General features: G+C 39.5%; 1 protein-coding gene across 1 annotated transcript in view; it reads left to right on the forward strand.

Annotated features, from left to right (window-relative positions):
* si:dkey-34e4.1 (carboxyl-terminal PDZ ligand of neuronal nitric oxide synthase protein) overlaps positions 1 to 12,411 on the forward strand; it is an 82,567-nt gene that overhangs the window by 37,052 nt on the left and 33,104 nt on the right. Inside the window, exons 3-7 of the mRNA XM_050053398.1 lie at positions 3,408 to 3,500; positions 3,686 to 3,744; positions 6,062 to 6,170; positions 8,091 to 8,232; positions 11,663 to 11,835. Coding sequence (XP_049909355.1) covers positions 3,408 to 3,500; positions 3,686 to 3,744; positions 6,062 to 6,170; positions 8,091 to 8,232; positions 11,663 to 11,835 — 576 coding nt within the window. The remainder of the gene's footprint in view (positions 1 to 3,407; positions 3,501 to 3,685; positions 3,745 to 6,061; positions 6,171 to 8,090; positions 8,233 to 11,662; positions 11,836 to 12,411) is intronic.

Raw genomic sequence — 12,411 nt, forward strand, 5'->3', positions numbered from 1 at the left:
AATTTATTAATTTTATATTCTAACTGAAAACATGATGTGAATAACACTCAAGTCATTCAAGTCATCGTGTCTCAAGTCAAGTCCCGAGTCTTTAACTTCCAAGTCTGAGTCAAGTCTCAAGTCTTTTATTTTTTGTCAAGTCAAGTCACAAGTCATCAAAACAGCGACTCGAGTCGACTCGAGTCCAAGTCACAATGACTCGAGTCCCCATCTCTGTTAAGTACTGAAAATATCTGACGTAAAGATGTCTGCCTTTTCTCCAATATAGTGGAACTAGATGGCACTCAGCTTGTGAAGTTCAAAATGTCAAAAAATGTATTTAAAAAACTCAACAGCAATATCTCTTTCCAGAAATCATGACCCAGTTACTCAAGATAATCCACAGACCTTGTTTTGAGCAGTTTCATGTAGGAACTATTTTCTTTCAACTTAACTACACCCACCAAGCGTATCACTGCACAGAAGGAAGAGTGCATCTACTCATGGATGAGAGGTTCATATTTGTGACAGGGTGAGATGTAAACATTAGTGGCATTATCTTTGGCTTAGCTGTAATCTTAGCTAGCTCAGTATTGGCAATACGGTTGGTGGGTGTACTTTGGTAGAAAGAAAATATTTCTTACATGAAACTACTGACAACACGGTCTGTGTAATCAGGTCTTGAGTAGCCAGGTGATGATTTCTGGAAAGAGACATTGCTGTTGAGTTTTTCAGATGTAGTTTTTGGGTGCTTTGAGCAACACAACCCGAGTGCCATCTAGTTGCATTATATTGGAGAGAAGGCAGACATGTCTACGGCTGATATCTCCAACACTCAGCAACTCACACCAAAACAATCTAGACTGATAAATAGCACTACAGGTAAGAGGAAGAATATGTATTTTTGATTCAGGGGTAAACTGTCCCTTTAACAAATAGTTAATACAGGGTTATAAATCTTTTCATCAAATTCTGGGCAAGAAAACAAATTACCTTCTTTTCCAAAATGTCAGATTATTGTTTTTCATGTGTCTGAAGCCAGACAGTTGTTTTCCCCTGCAGTTTATACCCCACTTTGCTGGCATGTTTGACCTTGTAAAAGCCACTGGATAAAACCAGATTTATGGCTCAAAAAGTCTAACACCTGCATTTTGCAGCATGATAGATGGCTGTGGTGGCCTGACAGACCCCACTCTAGGCCTTGATAGCTCCTGGCTAACAAGAGTTGAACCCTGCTTCATGTTTGAAAGTGACGCTGATTGGAGTCGACAGGCCAGACTTGCTAAGTTCCTCGGCAGAAAGCCTGGCCAGCTGACGAGGTGGAAACACGTTAGTCGCTCAGTGCAGACACAGCTGTTCTACCACTCAGCAAACAGAGTGGAGACAAACCTACATCCTGGGCATTGTACTTAAATGTTGTTTAATTTAGCCGGTGTGGTTTATGTTCTGTGCCCCTGAGAAGCAGAGGCGGGGTTCAGCTGCCACATGATGATTCCTTGTCACTTTATATTTATCCAACATGATACTTATCAGGCCTGGGGCAGGTCCTGGGGAATTGTACAGAATATTTTGTAAGATTAATGAGGTAAAACTGCCAACTTTTAATACTATTAGTTATAATCAGGCAGAATACACCTGATCATTACAGTCAAGGTGAAGCAGGCAATCTATCTCTGTTATCCAAGTGTCCTTTCTCTTTTCACTGGCATCAGAGAGCTGCAGTTTCTTTTTTTTTTTAGATCGGCTATCAATATTCAACAGACTCAATCAGTGCTCCTTTTGTGAGCTGCCAAGCTATTAAAGATGCAGATATATTAAAGTGCACCGCAGATCATGTTTTAATGCTGACAGATTGTTCCCAATTATGTCCTTAATTCTGTAGGCCTGCCAAATGTGAAGCAGGACATGTACTCTTACTGCAGTGGAGAGGACGAGTGGTTAGAGAATGTGTGTGTATGCAGGGTGACTGGATGCCAAAACATATGCTTGCACATATGGGTGAAACAAGTAGAAGATTATGCAACAATTTTGATAATTAATCAAGTTTCCAAAATGTGCTGGATTTTCCTTTTTTTTTTCTGATACCAAACTGAATTTATTTAGATAAACAACTGTTCTTTCGACAAAACATGCATTTTTAATAAGTCATCTTGGGCTCTGAGAATTTGTGATGGGCATATGATCAACAAAGTATTCAGCAGATTAATTTATAATGAAAAAAATATATAAATATATAGTATTATTTATAATGAAAATAATCATTAGTTGCAGCGGGTAAATTGTTTCCAAGCTCATGACTGATTTATCATGCATATTTGTTCAGCTATGTGTAATCAGCTGTAATCAAATCATCTCTATGCTACCAACAAACATACTAAATAAAAGCTTCAGAATTAAAGCACCAGGGGTCCACTTTGATTTATTTCATTATAACAATACTTTATTCAAATGTATTATCATAACAGTACTTTATTTCATTTTATTATGAGAGCACTTTATTTAATTTTATTGTAACAGTACTTTAACTTTATTTTAACAGTACTTTATATAACTGTATTATAACAATGCTTTAACTTAAACTATAATAATACTTTAACTTTATAATATGGATACTTTCTTTAACTGTATTATAACAGTACTTTATTTAACTTTATTATAACAGTAGTTCACTTAGTAGTTTAGTATTTTAGTAGTGTAAAACCTTAATCACACAGAAAGTGGGTTTTTTTGTAATTGTTTTAAGAGTTTTGCATTGCTGCACACCTTGCTGGAGCACTCTGAGCTCCTCAAGTTGAAATAACTTCAACTAAGAGCGGAAAAGCTCCCCATGTCATCTCTGCCCCATCGTCCAAAGGATGATTTGAGAGGCGGGCCTTCTGCGGTGGTCATGAAAACAAGTTTACAGTTGGTGAACAATGGAGGACAAACTGGTGTTAGCAGTTGTTGGATACCCAGAGCTATGCGACTTTACAAACCACAGTTGCCATGATCTCAATAGAGAATAGCTACTGATTACTGTGAAATAAATTAAATAGAAATAAAAAATAATGAAAATAATGGTAGAGTGATTACACTAGTAAGTTAGGGTGAGGAGGTGATGGGGTGGTTACCACAATAAATAGGTGCAGCAAGCATTTTTTTATTAGTGGCATTCAGTTAAAAATAAAAGCAAAAAAAAAAAAAAAAAGCATTGTGGTGCACCTTATGTTTTGCAACCTGCAAAACACTTTAAGTGTGATCAGGGCCTAAGAGGAGATTTCAAAATATCAAGGTAAATATTGTGTATGGCGATATATAGTCTAAAAATATTGAGATATTATTTATAGGCAATATCTTCCAGCCATATTGCATACACACAAAAAAGAAAAGACACTATAAATATGTAGTTCTATTATTCTGATGAGCTCTCCTTTGTCGTTTTCTTTTAGTATGAATTCAAGGCCAAGAGCATCAAGAAGAAGAAAGTCAGCATTGTGGTGTCTGTGGACGGAGTGAAGGTGATTCTGAGGAAGAAACAGAAGGTAAGCCACTAGTGACAAACTCTTAAAGGAATATGCTGTAACCATTTTCAGCTCAATTCAGAAATTAAATGCCAGGGTTGGTAACAAAAATCAGTTTTAGCATATCAGTAATAATAAATGTATAAATTCTTTGATATAAGATGATAAGATCAGTGCGTAATCATGGTTATCTGTCTCATACACAGAGGAAAGAATGGACATGGGATGAGAGCAAGATGCTGATCATGCACGATCCCATTTACAGGTCAGTCACACCTCAGTCTCTGACAGTTTAATAGCTTCATACTGTGAAAAACATACAAAATGTTGCTATCTTTGCCACTTGGTATATACACTTTATACACTCAGGGGATTAAACTGTCAAATATTCAGTCCGGCCTGTTCCTTGCACTCTGCATGTTCTTGTTAGCTTTGATCACAGTGATTACCATGCGTATACTGCGTATAATACAAACTGTATGTCTCAGTGGAAATTGCATCTTCCAGCTCAGCCCCTGTGGATGAAGCTGAGGCTTCCATGTACTTTAACATGCAGGACTAATGTGCTTAAATGTACTATAGCGTATGTGCCAGATGCACTTACATTCATAAGATAATGAATAATCTATAGCTTGTGCATGTAGTTAGTAGAGCATATGTTTGTCAGTATGTAATTTTTTCCAGGGGAGGCATCCTACTTTCAGAATAAATCCACAGTGATCTGGTATTTAGAACTATTCTTGCAAGAATACTTGAGTTTGTATGAAAAAAATATACCAACATGTGTCCAAAAATACATTCATTAGGGCCCCAACATCCCATCAGCCATCTTCCCTGTCTACATAGTGATGGAGCCTGTCAAGCAATCATCTACGGGCCTGTGAAGCTGTCCGTTTCTGCTAAACAACTCACAGCAAATAAACTGCAAAGTGTCAAAATATAATAATACTGCCTGTCAGGTGCTGAGAAGAAAAGGGAATTTTAGAATTGAAAGTGCAGGCAAAAACTGAAGATGAACTTTTTGGTCAGGACTGTGAACGTCTGGGTTTTTTGTTCTTCTTTTTTGGCTGACTTAAAACAAGCAATTAGAGCTAATAAGGCAGCCTCTTCGTGGAAATGAAAATCTCAGAGATGGAAAAGAGTATGCAGCCACTTAAAAGTGTCTTAACCAGCTTGTGTGTGATGTGTGTGTGTTTGTAAATTATGTATACATCTGTGGGAGGATCTCATTTGGCAAAGCCACACCTCGTCAAGGGGTCGTGTGTGTTGGATACATTTATCCTTAGCTAGTGTTTCTGTGGCTGTGTTTGTGCAGTGGGGATACATAGTACATTCTGCGTTGTGTGACTAGATGGTCATAATTTGTTTGCCCATTTCCCATTGGAGTTGTTTTATAGCAGTGAGCGAAGCTGCAGATGGAGATGCAGAGCTGACCCGCTGCTCTGCCAGTTTACTGCAGAGTGTGTGCAGGGTTGCTGGCAAGGACAGAGCCAGACGGGACAGTTAACTTGGACGGTGTAAGGCACAAAGAGATTACAGTAATGTGGTGGTGTAGAGCAATATGCTGTAAATATTGCCCCTTCATTTTATTTATATCTGCATTAGATCAGTGTTATCTCCCTGACTGCAATATTGGTTTTGATATTATTTTTCATGAAAAGGTAACTTTAGTGTTTTTCAACCTGGACTGCATTTCCCATGTTTTGTGTCTAAGTGACTGATGGAGACAATCATTTTTTAATTAGTCCAGTATTAAATGAGACTGCTGCCGCTGACAGCAGTGAAACAAGCTGCATTGAAACAACAGGGCACTTGTGCACAGTCAGCGTATGTCCACCAAAAGGGCTTGTTTTTGCCACTGACAGGTTTAGATTATCATTCTCAGTGTCTGACAGCATTATGGAAGAATCCCTACAGACACTGTCCTTTTTCCTAAAGAGTAAGATCCTTTTTGTTAAACCAGAAACAACCCAGAAATGGCTAGCGCCAAACCCACCAGACTCCATTTAAATAAACAGTCATTTAATTATCATAAAACACACTTCATTCAAAGTTAACAGAGACAAAATAAAGCTCACAAAAGCCATCTTGGTCCATCTTCCTACTGTTCCAACAATCACAAACTCTGGACTGGGTGAAATAAACCCAGAATTCACCCAGTTAGATGTGAAAATATGCTGGCGCTGTGCACACTAAAATGACCGTTTATGTGAGTCTGGTGTGTTGGGTGATGCTGATTTTGGGTCTGTCTCTGGTTAAACAGAAGGCTCTTAGACTCTTAGAATAACAATCTGAGCTAGTCAGTGGCAAAAACAAGCACTTTTAGTGGATGTAAACTGACGGTGACCAATGCCCTGAGTGGTTACATCGCAGCCTGTCCACTGCTAGCGGCTGCAGCGGTGTCCTCAATACTGGACCAACTTCACATTCGTTGTTCCCATTATTCACTTAGACACAAAACATGGGCAAATAGAGTCCATGTTGAAAAATACCACTGTTTTCCTTAAAGAGTGACTATAAAGAAAGGGTGGATCATGTAAAGAAGAACCTTGTGTATTTAAATTTGCTGTCTTATTTTCTAGGATTTTCTACGTTTCTCATGACTCCCAGGACTTAAAGATCTTCAGCTACATCGCAAGAGACGGTTCCAATAATTCCTTCAGATGTAATGTCTTCAAGTCAAAGAAGAAGGTACAACAAAAGACTGCTCACACCCCCCCTGACTGTAGACATACACAGCTGATTACACACACTTTTGTAAGAAGTAGAACTATCCTGCTGCTTTTACATTTCATCACCCCTGAGATTTACCCAACTGAAAATGAAACCAACAACCACACAGGGAGAAAGCTGCATTAGTAGGCCTTAAAGGGACAGTTCAACCCAAAGCCAAAAATACATATTTTTCCTCTTACATGTAGTGCTACGTATCAGTCAATATTGCTTTTGTGTGATTTGCAGAGTGTTGGAGATATTGGCCGCAGAGATGTCTGCCTTCTCCTGAATATAATGGAACTAGATGACCCTGGGCTTATGGTGCACATAGTGCCAAAAAAATACATTTGAAAAACTCATCAGCAATGTTTCTTTACAGAAATCATGACCCACTTACTCAAGATAATCCACAGACCTTGTTGTGAGCAGTTTCATGTAGGAACAATTTTCTTTCTACTGAACTACACCCACCAATCGTATCACTGCACAGAAGGGAGCATGCATCTCCTCATTGACAAGACACTAGTGCTCAAGACACAGGAGATGTAAACATTAATGTCGTCCTCCTCGGCTGAGCTGTAACATTAGCTAGCTCAGTGATGCTAGGTGAGCTAGCAGTAGATGTACACTTCCTTCTGCATGATGATACGGTTGGTGGGTGTACTTCAGCAGACAGAAAATAGTTCCTACTTGAGACTGGACATGACAAGATCTGTGGATTATCTTTTCTTTTTTTTTCTTCTTTTTTTTAAGATTATTTTTGTGGGCTTTAATTACAGGACAGAGGATAAAAAACTGACATGCAGCAAAGGGCTGCGAGCCAGATTTGAACCTGCGGCCGCTGCAGCAAGGCAATGCCTCTGTACATGGGGCGCTGGCACTATCCACTATGCTACTGACGCCCCTAGATCTGTGGATTATCTTGAGTATCCAAGTCATGATAAGGAGACATTGCTGTTGAGTTTTGCAAATGTGTTTTTTGGCACTTTGAGCACCACTAGCCGAGTGCCATCTAGTTCCATTATATTGGAGAGAAGGCAGACATCTCTACGGCCGATGAAAGATGTAGTTTTGATTTTAGGGTGAACTATCCCTTTAATCCAATGCAGCCATTAGATGTGTCGTATTCAGGACTGCTCTTTCTTTTTCCTAACTGGAAAAAGCCTGTGCTCTTATTCCTCACTACCCAATTTGCTGCTGTCATTGCTCCTTGATTTGTGTTAAGCACTCTGTAGACTTAAATGTGATTTGCTTCAGCTTTCTGCGTCCAGCTACCTGTGACCAAGGGCTGTTTGTTTCCTGTGTTTCTGAATTTGGATCTTTTAATTTAAGAATACATTTCCTGATTATGTCAGCTCAGTGAATCAATTTTGGTTTTAAATTTGATTTCCGGTGGTTTAGTTAATATCCTGCTGCTAACCGCTCTAGATCCATCACCTACAGTGAATACAGAATAGATGCACTGCAAGACAAGGATTGCAGCTGCATATTTCAGACAAGTACCTCTTTACCTTTCTTCAGTTTAAGCTGTTTTTTATGTGTGTTGCTGCAGTTGTTGTAAGTTACCGCAGTCTTGGCTCATAGGTCTGGTATTATCAGTTAGATGTAATGAGAATTGTTCCAAAGAAGCGATGTTATTAGTCTTTGATCGAGGGTGTTCAGCTGTGTGCCAAGAATGACTCAGTGTTCATGTTTTCAGTCCACCAGAGGCTACAGCAGGTGAGTTCATTTAACTCATCTCAAGGCAGGCAGGAGGAACTCGTCAGTGAAATGACTTGATGTGGTGTTTGGGGCTTATTGTTGAATCCTTCTGCTTTAAACACTGACCTATTATCCCAAACTCTCCACCCTGTTCTTTCCGTCCATCTGTCTCTGCCTCCTCTCTTTCCCTGTCAGACGCAGGCCATGCGTATTGTGCGCACAGTGGGTCAGGCCTTTGAAGTGTGCCATAAGCTCAGTCTGCAGCATGCTGAGCAGGATGCAGACGGACAGGCGGATGGAGAGAGTGACAAGTCTGCAGAGGAATCCAGCAGCCACGGTGAGGCCTACCTGAAAGGATTTACCGTTATCTGCTGTGCACAGTGTTGCCTTTGCAGAGTACAGTCAAATTCACATTTTGGGTTATTATGTTGTGGCTGATTTACATGACTACAAAAAACTGTGCATGACAATATGTTGAAATGAGGTATTTAAAGGTATAGGGTATTTAAAGGGAGCAATAAAATCCTGAAAACTACTAATAGTACTGATTCTTTGACTGTGTTTGCAGCTAACTTTGTGAGCCAGAGACTGTTTGTACAGTTTAGTTTCTGTTTAGCAATGTGCAAACACCTGCTGCTTGTCTGAGCCTTCCAACTGTTAGGGAGCCCAAACAGAAGAGAAACAGCACAAAACTTTGCCAACTTTTACTTGCTGGATTTGTTTTAGTGAATTGATGGAGTGCATATACCCAGCTATGCTATTAGATTATTAATTGAGAAGTTTTTATTCACCTTCATTACGGTTTGCCAGATGCAAAAATGCTAAAGCTTGTACAGATTTTTTTGTTCTTTCCAATGAAAGAAAAACATACAACAATCGTGAAAACTGCACATTGAGTAAGTTAAACTGACAATATCAACAGCTTATCATATCACAAGAATGGCTGAATTATGAGTACAGATATAGCAGAGTTGGGTCAAAGTCAGTGCAAGTCATAAGTAAGTCTTTGCTTTGAAGTGTCACATCAAGTCCCAAGTTATATATAACATTAAGAACATTTTAAAGCAAAATGTTCATGTGTGCCTTGGTATGTTTTTCCTGATATCACAGTTAGGGTTTGATCTAATTTTTTTCAAATCTGAATATAGTTAAGGGAGCCCAGTTGCATTGTAGGTAGGGCGGGCTCCCCATGTACAAAGGCAATGTCCCTGCTGCAGTGTCCGCAGGTTTGATTCGGCCCCTTTCCATCATGTCGTCCCCTCTCTCTCTCCTGCTTTTGAAGTTCAAACTGTCATTAAAGGCAAAAAAACCTTTTTAACAACATTTAATCAATTTGTCTTTATAAGAAAAGTAAAAACAAACACGAAAGAAAGATCAACGCAAGAGACCACAACCTGAAATGAATATGGGTTAGGGGCGTAATGTGGGGGGGCAATGGCCCTTCCCCTACTTCCTACTCCCCCTACTTCTGGCCCCCCCTGCTCGGACCACACCCATCTTTGTACTGTGCCTTCATTTTGATTTCAACTAAACAGGGATGCATGATACTAGATTTTTTGCCGATATCCAATACGCCAGCATTGAACAACTCATTTGACCGATAACAAATACCGATACTGATATATCCTCTTTTTTTTCTACCTAATTTTAGTGATCATCAAGTCTTTTCTGTAGTCGAATTAACATCGTTTTATGTATGCATACCCTTATGATGGCCCAGCAGCAGATGGAGACATGAAATACAACACTTTTCAAAGAATGTAAGATAGATAGACAGATAACTTAATTGTCCATCTAAGTGGAAATTTGTTTTGGCTTCTCTCAAAAATCAAAGGCACAGACAGACACGCAACACAATTCACCTTTAAAAACGTACAATTTAACAATGTATATGATACAATAGTCCAAATAGGCAGGTAGGACCAATAGGTTATATAAACAGTAAAAGAGCACATCAAATAGTATTGTTCCTTGATACAGTCATTCAGTATACATTGCCTGTATGGCATAGGGAATAAAGGACTTCTTATATATGCTCCGACTGGCTCTAGGGACCCTAAATCAACACCCAGAAGGGAGCAGCTCAAACTGTGAGTGTAATGAATGTGAAGCATTGGCAATTATATGTTTAGCCTGCCTACGTACAGCATTGTCAAATATATTGCTGAGTTGTTTCTGTGACTTGCCAATCACCTTCCCTGCAATGTTGATAATCTTGGAGAGGTTGTTTTTGCTCTTTGCACTCAGGTTAATGTTAAATGATAAAATGCTTTCAACCAGGCTTCTGAATGCTATCTCAAGTATGTGCTATATGCGTAATATTCATTCATTGTGCAAAATAAGAAAAAGCATATTGGCCGATTCTGATTTTAAAATTGATATTGGCCGATATGGATGACGTACCATTATTATCAGCATGTTGGCTGATTCCAATATTTCCTTTTAAAGCCAATTTCAGCCGATAATGATGACCTGCCAATGTTATTGTGCATCCCTACAACTGAACACCTTTAAAGTTTCATGACTGCATCTTGCATGGTTGTGATGCTGTTGTGGTGACAAGATCAGTCCACAGACAGACATTTAAACACCTGGCAAAATACTCAAAACACCCCTGTGGTAGTTCCAGTAAAATCGGTGTCTGCTAGACCACTTTCTGCCATGTTCAGACTCACAAGGTGAAAACAAGCCCAGCCGTCCCAGGATTGTCAAAACTGGTAATAATTAGAAGTCTGCTTACCTGAATGTTTTACTGTCTTAATGTGATAATGTGTTAGTGTGTGCTGTCAAAAGCACATTTCCCTCCTTTCAATGGCTTTGAATAGGTCTGTTATCAGAAATATAAGGAGTTAATTGACTGCACACCTCACTGGTTTTACAGCAAACTTTAATTTTTTTTCAAGTACAGTCTGAAGTAATCACATTTTAACTTCAGTCTGACTCTAGGCAAAGTCTTGCAATTGGACTCACACGTCTGAGTGAAAAAATGTAACAGAAAAAATGTGACCCAGCCAAATAATTGTGTAAACGAAAGTACACAATACACAGAAAGCTTTGTGGTTACTGAAGTGTGTTTCTTATAAAGAAATAATGCCAACCATTTTTCACAGACACGCAGGTATTTTAAAACTCTCATCTGACCTTTAACATCTGGTGTGAACAGTGTTAATGTGGAGAACGTGGTATTTATAAGCCTTTATTGTTCATTTTGGTCACACGCTTGCAGACTATCTCTCTCCTGGCTGAAGCTTGACCTTAGATTGATTACACGCCTCTTTACGACCTAAGTGGAGCCATCAAACCTCACCAGCTCATTAATTCAGCACAGCGGTCAAACAGCAACAGCACAGATGTCCGGTTACACTGCCGTGTAAACAGATTTAACAAACAACATCAAACTAATCTGGATTTAAGTGTTCTGTGATGCTGTGTTCATTTCATGTGGGATGGAGGGTAACAATGACAAAGATTCCCATGATTACAACCGACACGTCATTGGACAACACAAGAGGTTGATTGCCAGTGTTACAGTAATTAGTGTAATTTGCTCAGTGAATGAATAGTTGTCTGCCACTGAGCTGCAGTTGTGTGACAGGCAGAGATGATCACGCAGGAGGAAAGTACTGTGTATGTGCTCAAAATAGCATTAATTTAGGGTTTAGTTAACCAAAGGAAAGCATCCCTGTTTGTTCCTTTTTATGGACCCTTATGCATTGCTTTAGATGATGGCAATGTTTTCTGAATTGTCCTTGTGTGTTCTTTCACAGGTCGTAAGCTGACGGGTGCAGAGCGAGGGGAGGAAGAGGAGGACAGCAAAGTTGCAGGAAGACGAGGAGGAGAAGATCCTTCAGCTGGCACTTCACTGTGTGAAAAGGCAGTCAGTGAAATTCTGCAGAGTCTGGCTGAGCTGAACGTGGTCAAACCGGGACAGACCATAATGGTAAGATACTGCAGCACACACACACACACACACACACACACACACATATTGAATTGCTAAGGGCAAGGAGGTTAAAATAAGCACACTGTATTGTGCTTGATAGATGGTGGTTGTCCACAGTCCCTACAGTGTAAAGGCAAACAGCCTTTTTTAAATTTCAAAGGTCAAGAATAAGATTTAGATCTAATGGAGATGGTTTTAAGCTGGAAAAACATTAGATTTCTCCTCACTGTTTGTGTTTGGTATATTGAAATTTTAAGGATACTATGGCTTTTGCACTTTTCTTCTTTTTTTAGAGGATAAAACTACTTTTTGGATGTATTTGTGAAAACAGCATCTAAGATTCAAGCCATAGATTAGCCATGATTATCAGAAAATGGGCCCCTGGGCACGATTTGCAAAAATGGTCCTTTTTCATTGTCACTTTTGGCCTCACCAAGTCAAGCCACGTTGCGCTGGTTTGCATTTCCATTATCAGTTTAGAGACGTTATACCCATACCGGGCTGCACCAAAGGTGGACCTTCTCCGGAGTGGGTCCAAAAGCCTGGCTGCCCACCCTCAAACGGTGTAGCGGT

This window comes from Epinephelus moara, chromosome 9, assembly GCF_006386435.1.
Source record: "Epinephelus moara isolate mb chromosome 9, YSFRI_EMoa_1.0, whole genome shotgun sequence".
Lineage (NCBI taxonomy): Eukaryota > Metazoa > Chordata > Actinopteri > Perciformes > Serranidae > Epinephelus > Epinephelus moara.